The 20,483-nt window shown below is 51.9% G+C and overlaps 1 protein-coding gene across 1 annotated transcript in view; it reads right to left on the bottom strand.

The window, feature by feature from the left end:
• The window catches only part of LOC138566789 (cytochrome P450 2F2-like), a 948,082-nt gene that overhangs the window by 742,896 nt on the left and 184,703 nt on the right, over window positions 1-20,483 (bottom strand). The window contains exon 2 of the mRNA XM_069644443.1: window positions 19,789-19,993. Within this exon, the coding sequence (XP_069500544.1) occupies window positions 19,789-19,965 (177 nt within the window). The 5' untranslated portion in view covers window positions 19,966-19,993. The remainder of the gene's footprint in view (window positions 1-19,788; window positions 19,994-20,483) is intronic.

A 20,483-nucleotide genomic window follows, 5' to 3' on the forward strand; every position in this document is an offset into this window, starting at 1 on the left:
TAAATAAAAGAAATGTCAATTCAAAAAGCAAACTATATACACGAAAATTCAAGGGTCCATGAGCCCAACACCATAAATGAAACCTACTACTACCTAATGAAAAAATATATACAAAAAAGTGGCCATTGTCCGAGCGGTCCAAATAAATAAAAATGAATAAAGGAAACCTAACACTAACTAACTAAATAACTATATACAAAGGCAGCGGGCAAGTCCTGCGGCTCACTCGGTGATGTTGCTGGCCAGGGCATCATCGAACTCCATGTCGATGTCCTGGAGGCGGGACTCTGTCCTGGCCCCGAGGTCTCGCAGGGATAACCCCATGTCCAGCTCAAACTCCCTGCGAGCTTCCTCGAGGCACTCAGCCCGCCTCAACGCCCGACGCATGGAGAACTCCGCCCTGACCATGGTGAGCCGCTCCTCTTCCGCCCGCTGCCGCTCCGCACCTATCCGCTGGACCAACTGCTCCCACACGGAAGACACCACCATCCCAGGGTTGCCCTGCCCTCCGGCCGATGCCTGCCCCTCTGATCTTGATGGCCCCGAGCCATGATGCCTCCCACGTCGAGCCCGCTGCTGCCTCCGACGCCACTGCCTCTGCCAGCATGACGGCATCCAGGCTGATGGAAACCACCGACGCCGTCGTGCACGTGCCCTGCCTGATGATGCTGTCACATCTTCCATCTGCTGGGGTCCAGTTGCTGTGTTGTCCACCCCTGCTGGACCTCCGACTCCCAACTGTGGCAGGGATGGGATCCCCACCGAGCTGGCTGCATTGGTCGGGGCAGGTCCACAGGGGGCCCTGGTGGCATCTGGGCTGGAAGACGGCAAGGAGAACGACTGGTGTATAGCCTGCACAGAGGAGGAGAGGGCCGCCACATTGGCCAACACATGCAGGAAACCCCGAACATGGCCGATCCCAATTGGGCCACGTCGGCACGGTGCACTTCGTGATGACGTGTGTGCTCCTCCCGGGAAGCACGCACGGCATCACGAATCACAGCCGTGCGCATCATGACCCCAATCAGGACCTTCTCCGCACAGCCAGGGGTTCCCACGTCCGCAGGTGGAGGGGAGTCAGGTGACATGGACATCCCCTCTACCTGCGGACGGGCCTGGGACGGGGCATCCCTGCTGGTGCATGGTGGTGCACTCACAGGGTCAGGGACAGCGACATGCACAGGCCCCTCCACGGTGACCTGTGCTGCCTCCTGCCCCTGGCCCTGGACTGCACCACTTGCACCAGCAGGGATGCCCCCACCAGGCCCCATGTGTGCCCCAGTGGCGGCCTCCTCCTCCTCTGTGCAAACCACCAACCTGGATGGCTCCTCACCGTCTCCCACCGTAGCAGGCCCCTGTGGGGGCTCACCCACCCCTTCCGCTGCAGCCGTGGGGGCATCCCCGCCGCCTTGCTCCACAGCGCCGTCTCCGCCCTCTTCTTCACTAGCCACTGCGTAGAGGGAGACAAAGAACACAAGCATCAGGGTACTGTACAATGGTCCCCTAGACAGGAAGCAATAGCAGATGACCACCACTGTCAAAGTACACTTCCATCATGTCCCTCCACAACACATGGGTCAGTCCAGGCAAAACACACACAGTAACAGGCATGCTGCATGCCATGGACATTTCCATGCATGTCCAATGGACTCTTGAAACATTCAATGATATGGAACTCACATGCATCATGGCTCATGCATTTCACATGCACACACTTCACCTCAGTCACATCCATCTGGCCCCAAACACAACAAACACAGCGGATACAAGGGCAATTTGGCTGCTTCACTGAATCTGTGCATTGTCACACACATGTGTCATGCATCCATGGCATGCACAAGTCACAGACACGCAGGTCAGCCACACAGACATGGCTACCACATATGTACCTGGCATCGGCACCCATCCCTCACCCCCACCCATGTCCCGGTACAGAGACTGGCATGCTCTCATGTTCAAAATCTGCATAGGGGTCCCCTTGCGGCATTTGAACACATGCAACAACCATGTAGGTCACACATCACTGGTTGCACATGCATTACCATGATGTCCATGCACACATACATGCATACATGGCCTATGCCAGACATACAGGCAAGTATCATAGACCCAGCACACAGCAACATGCCCTGTGTCACACAGTAATGCTTGGACACTTACCGCTCAACTCCAGACGGGCCTCCCTCTCAAGGATCTGGGCATGGAGTGCTGGGCGTACGCGTTCCAGGACCCTCATCTGGATGGAACTCATGCGGCCCCGGCCCCCCTCCACGAGGCGCCGGGCCTTCACAAGGGTCCTGGACCTCAAGTCCTCCCAGCGCTTCTTGATCTTCTGGACGTTGCGGGTTGCCACCCCCTCCGCGTTGATGGCAACCACACAGTCGGCCCAGATCCTCTCCCGTCCATCCTTGCTGGCGCGGGACGATCCAAAGAGGGCATCATACTGCCCCAGGACATGCTCCACCAGGACACCAACTTCGGTGGCAGTGAAGCTGGTGCCCCTGTGCCCCTCTGGCCTGGGGTTGCCACTGGTGCCAGATGTGGAAGTGCCCGACATGGCAACCCCAGAGGCAGGTGTGGGTGGGCAACTGGGTCCTGGGGCTGGGCTGTGGAGCGATGTAATCCCAGTCGGGAGTCTTCAGTTCCAGCAGGGGTGGACACAGCAACTGGACCCCTGCAGATGGCTGATGTGCAGGCACCAAATGGCAGGGCACGGTGGCAGCAGGCAGGCAGGCAGGCAGGCAGGCAGGCAGCAGCAGATGGAACGTGGGAGGCTGCTCGGGGAACGGGGGGCAGTAACTCGGCCTTCTGGGCAGGAGCGTGGTCTTCCGTGTGTTTTCGCGTGGCCAGCTTGATACGGAGTGATTTGGCACGTGAAAATTCGGCACATCAGCGTGAAATCCGAGGAAAGGCCCTTAGCGCGTAAGCGCGTAAGCACGCATACGCGATTCCATTGGTCCAGAGTCCCTCAGCGCGTAAGCGCGTATGTGACGTGACCCGCACGGGTGTTCCCCACCCAGCACGTGATGACGGAGCACACGTGTAAATACTGCACGTCAGAGTGTCATCGCGTGTAATTGGACAAAAGTGCGCGTACACGCGATTGGCCTATATACGTGTATTTCAGGGGTGCACGGGCACTTACACACGCAAGTACGTCAGCGCACCTGTATCCCGTTGTGCGTGTGAATTTCCACACGCTATTGGACTGGGAACTGGATTCCAGGGGTGCGCGGGTCACACGCTCGCCTAGAACACGCGCAAAGCATGAATTTGCGCACTTAAACAATAACAAGCCAGACGCCAGGATGAACATACCGTTCCTAGCAGCAGTGGCAGTGGGCTACCAAAGGAGGAGGAGGAGGATAGTCAGGGCCAGAATATTCACACCCAGAACCAGCCTTTTCGGGATGCCTGATGACCAGGTGTATGGAAGGTACAGGTTTCCACCACACATAATACTGGACCTGGTGAGTGAGTGGGAGGATGACCTCACATCACCCACCCTGTGCTCCCAAGCACTCAGCCCCCTGGAGAAGGTCCTCAATGTACTGCACTTCTTAGCCACTGGATCATTTCAGCGGACAAGTGCCATAGTGGGTGGGGTGTCACAGGCCACCCAGTCACGCTGCCTACACCAGGTCTTGAACATCATCACTGCACGCCCATCAGTCCGCAGGCACATATACCTGCCCAGAACACCTGCAGAAAGGCATGCTGCCGCCCTGGATTTTTACGGTGTGGCACGATTCCCCAAAGTGCTAGGTGCCATCGACTGCACCCATGTGGCTCTACGTCCCCCCAGGGCATCTGAGCACATCTATAGGAACTGCAAGCACTGGCATTCCATCAACGTGCAGGTAATATGTAATGCCAAGGGAATCATCACCTCAGTATATGCCAACTATCCCGGCTCCACCCAAGACAGCTTCATTTACCGAATGTCCACCCTATGCCGGGACCTAGATGCTGGGCGGCATGGCGATACATGGCTGCTTGGTGAGTATGTATGCCACTGCACATGCATGCATGTTGGATACTGAGCAAGGTCACAACCCCACCAATGATACCAATCACCACCTCCACAGGGGACAGTGCCTACCCTCTCAGCCCCCACATGATGACGCCAATTCGGAACCCCACCACGCCACCCGAGGTAAGATATAACACAGCCCACATTACAACCCGGGGCATAGTGGAGCGCACATTCGGAGTGCTAAAGTCACGCTTTCGCTCCCTTGACCGTTCTGGCAGGCAGCTGTTATACGCTCCCCCAGTAGTGTGCAGGATCATAGTGGCAGCATGTGTCCTGCACAACGTTGCAACACGCCGGGGCCTGGCCGTGGACATGGTGGTGGCCCCACATCCCCAACCACATGCACAGCCGCTGCGCATGGGAGGGGAAAGGGCACGTGGGGAGGCAGCCCGTACACAGCTAGTGGCTAATTACTTCACATAGAAATCACACCCCTGTGGAGTGCACACTGCCCTGGCACATTCCATCTGACAATCAATGATGACTCAACCTGACACTGATCCTGAATGTCTGGAGAATGAACCGTGAATACCATATCAGCCTGAGATTGTTCACCTGGAAGTGCCACAATGTGTGCATCCCTACCCACACAGACACCACCAATGCAGTTTTGTGGAGTTACACATTCAAGCAGCTAAAAAGAATACCCACTTGCAAAATGCAACAAGAGGACAGTGCCATGTCAGCCAACCCAACCCCAGCACCGCCACACGACACACCGTGCCATGTCATGCTATTTGCAGGTAAACAAAGTAATCCCCACAACATGACACTAGTGTCACTATGTACAGTGTCCCTATTAGAAACCTGCAACACCTGAAATGCTCACAGCAATGCCGGACCAACAACATACTTGAGCACGTACTACCATTAACATGACATCACAAATTTTACATATTAGTAGTCTCACCACCTGGAAATGCCTGCACTCCCACCACCACCAACTGTGCAGTGTTGGCGCCATGTAGAGTTGTAGGTACACTGCTGCCAACGTGGACCCCATCTCCAGACTAGAGGTCCTTGTGTAGACATGAGGAAGGGACCTGCAAATTGGGAGGTAGACACAGAAGATGAGTTACACATCAATGCAACATGCAGTGTACAACACAACAGCAATATGCACTAGGAATGTATACACAGTATTGACTACAGACTGCCCACACAGCTCATGGGAGTCCAACGTCACTGTGTAATTCACTGTCACTTGGGCACACCCTTTGCAAGCCCATGGAAACGGGAAGCAGGAGGGGTGTGTGTGACTCAAACCCAAGCATCTGAACCAAATACATTACAAGCCTGCATGTGCCCAGCCACAATGCAGCGTATGCCCACAGGAACCACGGAAGCCAACAAATCGTCCCAAAAAAATAGGGAATAAAATAAATAACAATAAAAATAAAAATAAGAAACAATCAAAAATGGCCATTGATGGGGCCGGGGGGGTTGGGGAGACCACCCAGGAGGTCCGAGGACAGGATGCACACCAGAACCCACCTGCGTGGATCCTGGGAAAATAAAACACCTCCATGGGCTCATGGCCCACACGGCTACCCTGTTGTGGGAGTATCACTGCTGTCGCTATTATCACCCTGTGCAGCTGCATCCGGAGGTGGTTGCACTATGGGAGGCAGCCCACGCAAGGCCCTAGTCTGCTCCTCCATGGCTGCAAGCATGCGGGTGTGGTAGGTCTGGTTCTGGAGGATGAGTGTGCGGAGGTCCCCATGCAACAACTCACGGGATGCCCGGACCTCCGCCCTCGTTGCCTGCATCTCAGCTGAGAGCGTACGGGTGAGACGCTCCAGCTGCTGTTCTGTCCTTTGGTGTGTTGAAGCCTCAAGCTCAACAAGAGTCGTCCTGAGGTGAAGGAGCTCCTGCCTCAGGGCTTCCCTGTGGCCCTGGGAATCAATGGAGATGGCCTCCTGCAGAGTCACCAGTGCCGCCCGCCTGTCCCTGTTGGACCCCAACATGTCCTCCCTGTGTGACTGGCAGATGGAGTCGGTTGCCTGCTCTAGTCGCTCCATCAGCCTTTCTGGGGGGACAATGGAAGTGGCCACCCTATCCATGGCCTGAGCCATCATCTCGGATGATGCAGCCTGTTGGGTTGCCATACTGTAAATGGATTGCTCCCATGCGGTATTGCCAGGTGGCGTACGGCCACCACGTCGGCGGGAACCACACCTGTCTGGGGCAAGGCTAACTGCGCCTTGCTGTGCCGGCACTGCCTGAGGCTGCAGGACTGCATTCCCCCTCTGATCTGCTGGCCCAGGAACAGGATCAGATGTCGCGGAGTGTGACCCTGCATCCGTAACCACCAAAGGCGTAGCTGCCAACACTGACATCCCCATGGAGGGTTCTGACCCTGGTGCAGGTGGGTGAGAAAGAAACCACACCACGTCCCTCACTGGTGGTTGGTCGGCCCTCGGACCCCTCCTGGGTCTGCACCATCTCCACAACCCCAGCAGTATCAGGTGCGTCTTCCCCTGCAAAGACATGAAAACAAAGAAATGGAAACAGGCATTAGCACCATGGCACACAATGAGGGCTGAGAAGCAAGAGAACCAGTACTTGATTGACACATGTCCCACATGACTAAAACCCTCCCATGCATGCACCCTCACTGCGTATGAAGTGCAGGCAAATGGCACACACTGATGACACCAAGATGGAAAATGAACACATTTTCTGCATGCTGCCTGGCAGTGGCATCACACATTGGCCTGTGATTGCCAGGTGAAACACACATGCCATCACACAGATGGCATGTACCATTGCTATTGAGTGAAGATGGAGAGGAGGGCAGCACCTATTCATTCAGTCCAGTTCCTGCATGTAATTGCTTTTCTAATTCTAACAGGTCAGATTTTTCACCTGGAGCTGCCAGTCTGAAATGGTCCAATTGCACAGGGACATGTGTGTACAAATGATATCCAGGTAACAAAGTCACTCCACTTCACCATAGCCATGTCAGACATGTGACATGGCTAGTAAAAGTGGGGGAATGCAAACAATCTGACTGAATGAACAGTGAATAATAAGCAACTATCTTGTGGCAAGGTGACACTTCAAGGGCAACTGGCGTGCAGTTGGGCTAGATGTCTACTGTTGGCAGAAGGGATACTGCTATGGTCAAATGCAGCTGCGCAGGAAGTATTGCATGAAGCACATGGCTGACCCATACGACTCAGACGCACACACTCTTACCTGGCACACAAACAGAAGCCCTCACACACACACCATGCACATGGATGACACACACATGCATGTGCACTCACCGGACAATGCCTCGTAATCTGCCAGATCTCCCACGCCTTGGATCTGTTCCTCCGTGACGTAGGTCCCAGCGACTGACTCATGTGGAGTGAGTTCCATGTCTACTACTGGAGACCCACCTCCAGTCACTAGAGTTGCGGCATGACTTGAGGCCAGCTTACTCTTTGCCCTGCGCTTTAGGTCATTCCAGCGCTTATAGCAATCATTGGCTGTGCGCCTCACGATTCCAAGGGCACTTACGATGTCCGCAACGGTCTGCCAGTGTGCCTGGCGTTGTGCAGGTGTAGTCTTGGATCCTGCAACAATGACCATCTCGTTGTCATGTCCGGACACATACTCGACAAGTGCATTCAGTTCATCATCCGTGAAGCTGGGCTTCCTGGACGGGCCGGACTGTGTAGCCGTGTCTGGGGCATCAGCCTGTGCCGGACGAGCACTCTTCCTCTTCCGCTTGGAAGGTGGTGGTGATCCTGAGTGTCCTGCGCCGCTCTGGACACTAGGGGCAGGAGCCCTGGTGGACTCTGTATCAGGAGTGTGGGATTGCACACTCAGCATGGGAGTTGGTGCAGGCATTGGCTCTAGTGTGATGGTGTCAGGGGGAATGTCAGCAGCATGGACTAGGTCCGACACTGTCCTGGCTGGGTGTGTGAGGGCTGGGGTGGATGGAGCCGCAGCTGCCCCTGCAGCCTCTCCGCCCTGCCTCCTTGGTGCAGCAGATGACCTTGCTGCCCCAGATGCACGTGGCATGATGGCATCAACGTGCACCAGCGCACGTGTCGTAGCCCTGCTGACCTGGAAGTCAGCCATGGAGTCAGCCAGGTCTGGTGCCACAATGGGCTGGTCCAACAAGGGCTGAGCATGGATGGTGTCAGCCACATCAGCCTCAACGGGAGGGGCGGGGATTATGGGTGCCCGTGACTGGTCCTCCACACATGGGGGGACAGGCTCACCCTGCAAGTTACGACCACGTCCCCTACCGGATCCACCACAGCCACCACTTGTGGCTCTTCCACCTTTGCCACCCTTACGGAATCCTCGCCTCCCAGCCATGGCACTGATGTTAATGTGCGTATGGGAGTGGATGTAGACTATTGTCCTGGGCAATTGGGGGTCAAAGGGGTTGGGTACCAGATGGAAATTGTACCCTAGTGCTCTAGCAAGGCTGAATGTAACCCCTGGGGAAAGATGACGGGTCACGCAACGCACAGGAGGCCCAAAAAAGGGAGATGACGTGCACGCAACCCCTCCTAGACCACGTGTGCAGAAAGAAAAACCTGCACTACGCTGTGGCACCCAGTAACACAAGAATGAACGTATGCGTGTCACACGCAGCCTAGAATGACCTCTGAAGGGGTAGGCTACACACGGGGCAAGCACAGATGTTAGATACGTGCGTGACTCACCGTCTGCCTGGTAAACGAGCGTGTAAAAGGAGCACGTTTGGTTGGCAACACCCCCGCCAAAAGAAGATTTGTACGCTGTCTGAGGAGACAGGACAACAGTAGAAGGGAACACTGTTTGAGGGAACAGGCCCAGGTAAACCAGTAAAAGAGAAAAAAGAGAAAAAGCTGTCAGAGGTAACAGGGAATACGAACTTGAAACGCCGTGAAGTAAATCGCGTGTGAAACGACAAGAAGTACAGAATTCACCCACTCGCTCTCCACGAAAAGCACGTACAAGGAAAACGTGTTCTACACGTACCTTTTATACAGGCCCACACGTCCAGCGTCACTTACGCGGCGTGTACGCGCTAGGGCCATTTCCACCAATTACATGCTTTGTCACTTCTGCGTGTAGGGCCATTTCCACCAATTACACGCTTTGTCACTTCTGCGTGTAGGGCCATTTCCACCAATTACATGCTTTGTCACTTCTGCGTGTAGGGCCATTTCCACCAATCACACGCGATTACACTCTGACGTGCAGTCTTTCCATGTGTGCTCTGTCATCACGTGCTGTGTGGGATACACCTGTGCGGGTCACGTCATAGACGCGTTTACGCGCTGAGGGCCTTTCCTCAGTTTTCACGCTGACGTGCAGGATTTTCACGTGCAAAATCACTCCGTACCAAGCTGGCCACGCGTACGCACACGGAATACCACGCTCCTGCCCGGAAGGCCGAACTACTGCCCCCCAGAGCCCCGAGCACGCTCCCACCTGCTGCTGCCTGACTGCCTGCTGCCCCTGCACTGCTGGGGGGTGGGGGTGGTGGGTGACATGGGTGGGGGCCTGGTGGAGGATGCCCCTGCACTGCTGGGGGGTGGGGGTGGTGGGAGACATGGGTGGGGGGCTGGTGGAGGATGCCCCGGCACTGTTGGGGGGTGGGGGTGGTGGGAGACATGGGTGGGGGCCTGGTGGAGGCTGCCCCTGCACTGCTGGGGGGTGGGGGTGGTGGGAGACATGAGTCGGGCATGAGTGGGGGCCTGGTGGAGGGTGCCCCTGGTGGCTGGGGGGTGGGGGTGGTGGGAGACATGAGTGGGGGCCTGGTGGAGGCTGCCCCTGCACTGCTGGGGGGTGGGGGTGGTGGGTGACATGGGTGGGGGCCTGCTGGCAGGTGCCCCACAGTGCTTGGGGGTGGGGGTGGTGGGAGACATGGGTGGGGGCCTGGTGGAGGCTGCCCCTGGTGGCTGGGGGGTGGGGGTGGTAGGAGACATGGGTGGGGGCCTGGTGGTGGGTGCCCCTGCACTGCTGGGGGGTGGGGGTGGTGGGAGACATGGGTGGGGGCCTGGTGGAGGATGCCCCTGCACTGCTGGGGGGTGGGGGTGGTGGGTGACATGGGTTGGGGCCTGCTGGCAGGTGCCCCACAGTGCGTGGGGGTGGTGGGAGACATGGGTGGGGGCCTGGTGGAGGCTGCCCCTGCACTGCTGGGGGGTGGGGGTGGTGGGAGACATGGGTGGGGGCCTGGTGGAGGCTGCCCCTACACTGCTGGGGGGTGGGGGTGGTGGGAGACATGAGTCGGGCATGAGTGGGGGCCTGGTGGAGGGTGCCCCTGGTGGCTGGGGGGTGGGGGTGGTGGGAGACATGAGTGGGGGCCTGGTGGAGGCTGCCCCTGCACTGCTGGGGGGTGGGGGTGCTGGGTGACATGGGTGGGGGCCTGCTGGCAGGTGCCCCACAGTGCTTGGGGGTGGGGGTGGTGGGAGACATGGGTGGGGGCCTGGTGGAGGCTGCCCCTGGTGGCTGGGGGGGTGGGGGTGGTGGGAGACATGGGTGGGGGCCTGGTCGAGGATGCCCCTGCACAGCTGGGGGGTGGGGGTGCAGGGGGACATGAGCAGGTGTGCAGGGTAGTCCCCTGTTTTGTGGGCTGCCTGCAGGGGCCGTGGAGGGTGTACAGGGAACACCTGTGAGGACCCACCCAGCCTAATCGCGTGTGATAATTCCCACGCACCCCTGTAATACACGTACCAAGCCAAATCGCGTGTGAGAATTCCCGCGCACCCCTGAAATACACGTACCCTGCTGAAATCGCGTGTAAAACTTCCCGCGCACCCCTGAAATGCATGCTCCCAGGCTATTCGCGTGTGGAACTTCCCGCGCACCCCTGAAATACACGCGCCCAGGCTATTCGCGAGTGGAACTTCCCGCGCACCCCTGAAATACACGTAGCACGCTGGGAGACATGAGTGGGGGCCTGGTGGAGGGTGCCCCTGGTGGCGGGGGGGTGGGGGTGATAGGGGACATGAGTGTGGGCCTGGTGGAGGATGCCCCTGCACTGCTGGGGGGTGGGGGTGGTGGGTGACATGGGTGGGGGCCTGGTGGAGGCTGCCCCTGCACTGCTGGGGGGTGGGGGTGGTAGGAGACATGGGTGGGGGCCTGGTGGTGGGTGCCCCTGCACTGCTGGGGGGTGGGGGTGGTGGGAGACATGGGTGGGGGCCTGGTGGAGGATGCCCCTGCACTGCTGGGGGGTGGGGGTGCAGGGGGACATGAGCAGGTGTGCAGGGTAGTCCCCTGTTTTGTGGGCTGCCTGCAGGGGCCGTGGAGGGTGTACAGGGAACACCTGTGAGGACCCACCCAGCCTAATCGCGTGTGATAATTCCCACGCACCCCTGTAATACACCTACCCAGCAAAATGGCGTGTGATAATTCCCACGCACTCCTGTAATTCACGTACCCTGCCAAATCGCGTGTGATAATTCCCGCGTACCCCTCTATTACACGTGCCCTGGCTAATCGCATGTAAGACTTCCCGCGTACCCCTGTAATACACGTTCCCTGGACAATCGCGTGTTGAACTTCCCGCGTACCCCTGTAATACACGTTCCCTGGACTATCGCGTGTTGAACTTCCCGCGTACCCCTGTAATACACGTACCCTGGCTAATCGCGTGTAAAACTTCCCGCGTACTCCTGATATGAAGGTTGCCCGCTTTGCGTTCCTTGTTTGGCAGCCCTGTAAACTGGTCCAGGGTTAGCGCAGCCCTTTGCGATGATTTAGCGATGTTGATGGCTTTTCCTTGCGCGAGGGCGTTCTTGGGGGCGTTACTGGCGCTGCTGCAGGGTCGCTGTGATTCTCTGCGCCACGGCTGGTTTGGGAGCATGGAATCCATGAATACGCTGTGCGCGGAAATCGGTTTTAGCGCACGTGCCTGGCGCAGACAATCGCACGCGGACACTCTGCGCCAGCCGCTTGCGACACTTTTCTGCGAAATTCTATGAATTACCCTGTTACTCTTTTTAAGCACAAGTCAATAATATATAGACCATTAATTTGTACCTTTCAGAATGCATGATAGGGTTAACCTGTTTTACCTGAAATCCACAGAAGTAATGTGCATACAAACTGCAGTTTCCTCTATGCAAAAAGCATAAGATAAAGATGGGCTATGCAAAAGACTTCACTTCTAATTTGTCCTGTTCACAAATAGTTTTTTTTCAAAGCAAATGCTCTGCCAAAATTAACGCAAAGTCATTTTGATCTGTTATTCGCTTGCATTATTATATAAAACTAGTCATGGAACACTGCATTTCAAGACAACATAATAGATAATTGTTGAATATCTGAAATGTATTTTTAAAAGATTTAATTTCTCACTGCAAAACGGATGCAACAATTCAAAAGCTTTCAGAGCATGGACTGCAATCATGATACGGTAACATGCCCGCATCTGAAGATCTTTAAGTAAACATAAGATGGACATTCAAGCTAATGTAAATGAAAACCAGACTAGCCTGAATGCTTAATTGAGACAAGCTGAAATCAAAAATGCTGTCATTCTGTACTCTTTGGCAAAGGTCCTTCTTGTTCAATCCATGCCAATTTGCATTGCCGCGGCTGACAACAATATGTTGGCTTCATTTCATTGTAAACTTTCAGGAGGGACAATTCCTACTGATTACATTAATGACACCTCTTTGTTAGGATTGGTTTGACTAATATGGAAACAGGAGTGGAACATATAATAAACTGAGGGGGGGACTAATCGCAACAAGCTCTTTTAACCAGCTGGCATGCAATCCTCAAAATACAGCCTGAGGCTAGATCACAGGAAATCCTAAGAGATAGAGCCTGGAGGACCACTGATCCCACAAGACGTAGTTAAAAACCAAGCAGATTCAAGACTTTAATTATATGGGTCTAAAAGTTGGTATCGTACTTTGCCAGTTGTTTAGTGCTTGTTTCAATATTTTGATTGCAAAAATAAATTACAAAGCTGAACTGCCTTTGAAACAAAAAGCAAACAGCTTTTAGATGTCCTGACCCTGGAACAGTAAACTCCTATGAGGCAAAAAACTGGTGCTTTGCCAATTTTGCGAAAGTTCTTTTTTTTTACTGTTTAAATATTTTGGGAGCTTAAATAGGCCTTTCTAACCCATTTTCGAAACATATAATGGTTGCAGCATTAAGAGAAACCATGATTGGTTATTTTTTTTAAAGGTTAGCCTTTCAACTTTCCCTGTGCTGGTGCTGGTGACACACTGAGCTTAGTAGGGAATAAGTTTGAGCACACTTAATATACATAACATGTGTTGACCCTCATATGTCTGTGGCTGGGATAAGTAGCACCATTAAAGCACATTGGACGTGTGAGAGAAATCCTTGTAGGAGTATTTAAAATGTATCACTTGTAATATTTTACATCCATGGCAAAAGAGTGCTTTTTAGCTTGTTCTTAATTAATTTCACATAGATACCATAGACGTCTTGGCAGCATTTTTAACCCTTTCCCGACATTATTATAAATGGTCAAATTATTGCACGGAAGGCCAGCTAGAGCTAAAAGTGAGAATAAAGGTTTATCTTCTCGTATTACTCGATCACATGGTATTTGATGGTGTCATGTCTGAGTCAAGCAAAGCCAGATTTGATGAATAGTTAGCAGTGGTGAGTATTTACCCCATTATGCTGGGTTTGATGCCGCCATGTCCGATTCAGAAAAACAACGTGATTGGGTGAACAGGAAAATGAAACCCAAACATTGCATATTTCTACTAAAACTCGGAAACTAAAACCGAGGAATATTTAGCCGGCTTTGAACTAATAGAGTTAAATTAGAGCAAACATTAGCATGTATGTCTCTTAGAATAAATGATGCAGCAATGTATTTTATTCCAGTTTACATAACATATAACACATCCAGAATGTGTTGTATGAGTCAGCCACAAACTAGGGACACATGAAGTTGAGTATTTGTTTCATGTTATACACGAAAAGGACGTGATTCGTTTCTCTTTCAGGGTGATGTGGTCAACCTGAGTACCTACTCTTTTGCCAGGCGCAGCCCTGTTTTGCTTTTTGGAATAAGAAGCAATACTATGCGGTGGATGGGAGAGTTTATTTTGTATGCTGTTTTTAATTATGAGCAATATATATGAGTGCATAGGTTTTGTAAAACAGCTGAGTGGCAATGATTAAAATGTATCATTTACATTTTTTGAACACTTGATAAAGGGAAATATTCTGAAACATCTTGTGTTACCTCAAAAGGTGTAAATCGTAAATTACACGTGGAAAAGTAATTCATAATTCTTTTGAGAGCTGTTTGGCTACTTTTCTGTAGAATGCAAGCAGGTTTTCAGGAAGCACGATTTCATGTTATTTTCCTTTAATTGTTTAAAGCACGATCATAACTTGAGAACAGTAGAACACTGTACAGGGTGTGGGTTCTCAGCTTTTGGGCAGGAGTCTTTCAGCAGTGGCGTAGTACCCTGAGTTTCGCTCTCTGCATCCATTGGGACTATACTTCGTCAGGTGTTGTTATAAAAGGCACGTTTGAAGCAGTTGTATCCATAACTTTATGGATCAATGCATCCCAGAAGCCAGAATTTGCATCATGTGCATGGAGTAAGTAAAAGCTGAATCCATTACATTTCTTTTTGACAGCCATAAATCTGTTCACTCATACGTCGACAATATAACACTGAAATGCAGTCCAACTCTGTGGCAGGTAATCTACAGTAAACAACTCAACGAAGGTGCAGCCCCTTTCAAAGTTGAGCACACTGATACTAACAATATGCTTGACAGAGTGCACCATGTATTTATTTATTTATTATTTTCTTGTTAGACGCTTATACAGCAAGTAAATATCGTTTCAAAGCGCTCACAGGGCGAGGGGAGAGAGCAATGGAGTGAAATACATTAGAAAACACAATAGTTATTAAGAGCAGTGAGGGCTAAAGGAAGAAAGGACGGGCGTCCTATGCCTTGTGAGTATTCAGAACGTGCAAGTGCAGCAAGGATAAGGGTAGAGGGGGTAAGTGCCGGGGAGTCGGAGCTCATGGGTGAGCCACAGATGAAATGCTTGGGTTGTTTAGTGCTACACGGCCAGGTGCCACCTTAGGTGTAAGTGCAACCCGCCAAGGCGGAGGGCGTGCCAAAGCAAGTGCTGAGGGTAGTCAGGAGCTGGGCCGATTCGTTGTGGGTGGACAGGGGCTCAGAGGATGCACAAGGGTCCTGGACACCAATCACAGCAACTGTGGGATTAGCAGAGCAGAGAAAAAGGGAAGGAGGGGGTCAAGAGGAAAGTCTTGAGGAGCTTCGGAATTTAAGAAAGTCCTGCTCAAGGTGCAGAGGCAGGGGGAGGCTGTTCCACAGGAGGGAGCCAGCTGAGGAAAAGCAATCAACCACCTACCATCTGTTTAGCAAAACGCTTTACACACAAAGAGTTGGTGCCAGAGGAACACAGTGGTCTAGTGGTTTCAATCTGTAATACTCTGCATATGGCTTTCTAGAACCAAATTCAGCGTTTCCATATGCTGAAAAGAAAGCTCTGCTAACCCCTTGGGTTATGGGCATCACATATGTAGTTACATTGCTGACGGTCACAATGCAATCTATTTCCTGGTCTGTCCTAGTGTATCTAGTTATGAATTCTGCTAGAGGGACCATGGAAATAGGGAAAACATCAGTCAACTGTGTTCAGACATTAATCCAAAAGGACTGTGTTGTAATGTGTATCTGGGTGTGGTGACATCACTGTTGGATGGAATGTAGTGATGTCAGAGTGTGTGGAGTGTTGGGGATGATATGCTCTGAATACTGGTTCGAAGATTTACAATTGAGAGCTAAGCTGACATGAAGGGACGTGCCGATGTTATCTTCCTGGCACAAGCTTACAAATAAACATACTGATCACTTACTTGCTGGTCCGGTTGTTCTTCAGGTACCAAGTTATTACACAGGCGATGAGGATGGGATCCTGTCATGGAGGGGGCAGCAGCCAGGAACATCACCCTCCAATCCCCAAGTCCTAGATTTGCAGCCAGCAGCCTCAGCCCCAGTAAAAAGGATCTGGGTGCTACGCACCAGCAGGCCGAGCAGTGCTGGCAGAGGCAGTCCCTGTTTTGCACTGGCCCGAAGCACAGGGGCCAGAAGGTGACAGGAAGTTCTGTGGGCCAGGGGTGGCCCTCAGGCCTAAGAGTACTGGCAAAGGCAGTCCATGTACTGGGGCTGGTCCGGAGCAGAGTTCAGGTGCCAGCAGTGACAGAGTTTCACGGGCCGCAGGTGGCCTCCTGGCCTGAAAGTGCTGGCAGTGGAAAAGCACAGGTACGTGTTGCTGGGCTGTCCGTGGCCTGGTGAGCGCTGCGGGCAAGGCAAACCGCAGTTCTGCTTCTGGCGTGACTGGAGGCTGGGTGGTCCAGTCAGCCAGGAGCTCATCGGAGGCAGTGTATAAGGAGGTGGTTGTTGCCACGGTCGGGGCCCAGGGTGCTGGTGGAGAAGCTCCAGAGTCCATGGAGGCTACCGCTGCAACGCTTGTCAAGCATTGCATGCCCCGAACTGTTAGCCCAGTGGAGGGGCAAAGGACATTTGTGCTGTGCGGCACCGGTGAGAGAGTCCCTTGGCGCCGGGAATCCGGTAGAGTTGTCATGAAGAAGCAACGGAGATGTGGGAAGCTTGGGGCCTGCGGATGTGGGCAGCTTGGGGCCCGTGTGGTTGCTGCTGCTGTCTGGGGTCCGGATTGGTGGGGCGCACCTGTGGGGCACTTGCGGATGTCGGCAGCTTGGGGCCCATGCGGTTACTGTTGCTGTCTGGGGTCCGCAACTGTGGGGCAGATCCTCGGCAACATGGACCCTGGAGGAGTCGAGGCCTTTGAGGAATGTCGGAGATGTGCAATGGGTATGAATGATGACATAGCGTGTCATCAGGAAGTGCTCCAGCGTGAACGTCTGGAACGTGTTGATCATTTGGAGCGTGCGACGCAGGAAACCTGGAGGTTAGAAGACGGTGGGCGTAACACTGGATGTAACAACATTGGTAGTTGTGGTCAGAGGCGGATGTGCAGGAAATGCATCCCTGATTTACGACTGATCAACGTGGCAAAGTCATCCGGTGGAATGGTGAAGTTGTTTGGGACATGGTCAAGGAGAAAACTAAAGACTGGATGTTTCCATTGGATAGCCGGAATGATTTTGACATCCATTACTTGTGGGCGTTGCAGCATCGACTATGGAAATTCGGAGGCGCCTAGGGGAAATGTTGGCATCTTAGCAGGGTGTGTGTGTAAATGAGAGTTGTTGAGTTGTTTTGGTTTTATGTACTTATGATGTAAATGTGACAAATGGTGACGTGCCAAAATCTGATTGCATTTTTTCTGGTCTTTTTCTAGATATGTATTGCATTGGGAATATACATATGTTTTAACCCTGATTTCTTGCAGGTTGGGATGGCACTTTTGGGTGTGCACGGACTCATGGGTGGGAACTCGCTGATTTTGGTTCTGCATTAATGCAACTTTTTAACAATATGCTGAGATGACTTTCCAGAAATGACCCTGCTGTGAAATTTTGAGATTTGGACAGACTAGTGGGTGGGGGAACTCGCGGGCTTTGATTCTGCATTAGTGCAGTGCTCTTAACAAAGTGCTGAAATGATTTTGCTGAAATGACTACGTTGTACAATTTTTGTCTTTCAATGAAAGTGCTTTGGTTATTCAGATCCCCATATTGGAGCATTTGCATATTATGCCAAAGTTTTGTGGTTTAATATGTTCACTTGTCGCGTGCAATCGTGGATAGCATGGGTTGTGTGTGGTGTGTGAGGGTGCCTATCTGGGTTCAGTGTGTGGTTTAGGCCTCACATCGTTGTATAGTAGGATGCAGTGAAGTTGTACTGCGGTAGACGTAGTATGGCTAGGACTAGGGGTCCTATGCGGTAGTGTGGTGTGTGCTGCTAGTGCAGTTTGGCTAGGACTTGGGGTCCTTAGTGGTAGTGTTGGTGTGCTGCATGGTGCAGTTTGGCTAGGACTAGGGGTCCTTGGTCGTAGTAACGGTGTGCTGTGGTGGTGCGGCTGGCTTGGGCTTGGCGTCCTAAGTTGTAGTGGTGATGCACTATCATAGTCCTAGGTTTGGTGTTGGTGCACTGCAAGGTTGCAGTTTGGCTGGACTAGGGGTCCTAGGTGTGTGGTGTACTGTCAGTGGCAGTTGGTTGGGACTTGTGTCTCGTATTGTGGTGGTTTAAGGAGTGTGTTTTGCGCAGTCTAGTTGGACTGTATTTTCTTAGGTGTTTGTGGTTGTGTTAGGTGTGCTCTGTATGGGTGCTGTTGTGAAGTGATGTTGGGATGGTGCGCTTGTTGTTGCTCTTGGTGAGCTGGGATTGTGCCCGGGGGTGGCAGCCCTGGTGCCCTAGGGTGCAGACTAGGGTGGAAGGTTGTTTGTGCACAGATGGTTTGGCGTGTTAGGTAGTGTAGTTTTGGGGAATGTTGGGGCATGGCAGGTCCCAGGTTTGAAGGGGCAGCTTGAAACAGGTGGTAGTGCTTAGTTTATTATTTTTGTTTCTCGAGTGTATTTCCAGTTCTGGTTGTAAGGGAGGAGTTAGCCCTTTTCTATTTCGGTGGTCTCCTCATTGTTGTGTTTTGAGAGGAAGGAGTGGAGTTGGAGTTGGATGTGTCCTTGCTGACACGGTTTTGGGGTTTTGTTTTCCAATTTGTTGTAGGCACAGCTAGGGTGTGTATTCCTGGGGTGCCATGGAGGTTATGCTTGTCCCATGTTCCATGGTTTTAGTGCTAAGCATTTCCGTAGTGTCATATAATTGTATGTGTTGTGGGTGGTAGCGAGCTCCAGGTGGCAACTTTTCTTGTCACCAGTGGAGTCTGGTTAGTTGGTACATTAACATGCTGGCCACACGTGTATGTAGGGGATTGTGTTAGTGATAGTTTTAGTTGAATTCCTTCTTGTTCAAGAAATGTAAGGAGGGAGAGGTGTTGTAATGTTTATCTGGGTGTGGTGACATCACTGTTGGATGGAATGTAGTGATGTCAGAGTGAGTGGAGTGTTGGGGATGTTATGCTCTGAATACTGGTTCGAAGATTTACAGTTGAGAGCTAAGCTGGCATGAAGGGACGTGCCGATGTTATCTTCCTGGCACAAACTTACAAATTACTTACCAGCTGGTCCGGGTGTTCTTCAGGTACCAAGTTATTAGAGACCGCTTGCAAAGGAGTTTACATGCCTCTGTATACAAATATTTGGGAGAATTTTCAGGCTATCTTTAAGCACTTAACCCATTATTTTTACCATCCAAGTCCCTGGATGTACTGGACTATTTTAATATTTTGCTCCAACCAATGATCATTTTTTGTTTGGGGGTAGCTTACATATCTTGAGTGATTTTTTGGACTATCAATTCATTTCTTCTTGCTGGTTTTCTTTTGTTCCTTTTTCTTTCTTTTCTGCCCTGTTGCATACTTATTGTACCAATTCATGAATTTTTGTAAAGTGACTTGGTGTAAGGCGCTATAGAAACACAACACATAGAACCGCCATTTATACATTCATTGGTGGGGGTGGAGTGTCATTACTAAGAGCCATTATGTCAATTATCTTGACTCTTCAAACTTAAAACTGTTCTTCTGCTCTCATTGATCCCAAACCCATCCCCAAACCCATCCCCAGTTATGCAGGACCTAAAGCCAAGAGGACTCAATAATTTCAGAGGATTCACCATACAAAGCCCAGTAAGATTGTATTGCATTACATTACAATGGCATGTATTGCAGCTGTAAAAACACGATTTAAGACGCGATTTGTACAATGCAGGAAAGACATTACCTTCATGAGTGAGTTCACTATGTCATTTATCCTGATTTGTAGTAAATTGCCAATGAAGGGCAACGGAGTTGGACCAGGAGGTAAGTGGTGTTTCCCTTTCATCATTTTTACATACGTTACTATAAGATAGGAGAGGCAGAAGATCAGGAACAGAACTAGTCCAGCCGTGACGTCCATTCTGGAATCAAGGGAAATGCCTTTTTTCCTAGAATACAAATTGGCGAATGAGAGCTTCAATTGGGGGTAGTTACATGGCATTGAACATGGCAAAAGACATTCAGCTCAGGAAACACTTCACACTAAGGCTGAGTATCACCACGTCACTTCCAGCAGAGGGCATGCACCTGATCTTTCTGATCGATGGTATCCCATATTACCAAGGCAACTGTTCTTAGTGCTCTAACAAAGAAGTTCAGGACAACTGGTAAAAGTGAGGAGCTCCACACAAGCCATCATAGCCTCCTACGCAGATGGGGTACTTCAGAAAAGCATCTTCTAAGAGGAAACATTTTAGCCGCAGGAACACTGAAAGCATTTTTGCAGATATGGATTAAAACGACTTTTAGAACACTGAGGGGTGTGTTGGAATCCTATTAAATAGGGGAATGGATAACAGGGCTATTCTAAGGGATGGAATGTTCATGCAAAGTGCTTTCCCTGTTCCTGCCATTTCAGGATAACATGTTCACAGGGTT

This window comes from Ambystoma mexicanum, chromosome 2p (assembly GCF_040938575.1).
Source record: "Ambystoma mexicanum isolate Mex_15411 chromosome 2p, UKY_AmexF1_1, whole genome shotgun sequence".
Classification (NCBI taxonomy): Eukaryota; Metazoa; Chordata; class Amphibia; order Caudata; family Ambystomatidae; genus Ambystoma; species Ambystoma mexicanum.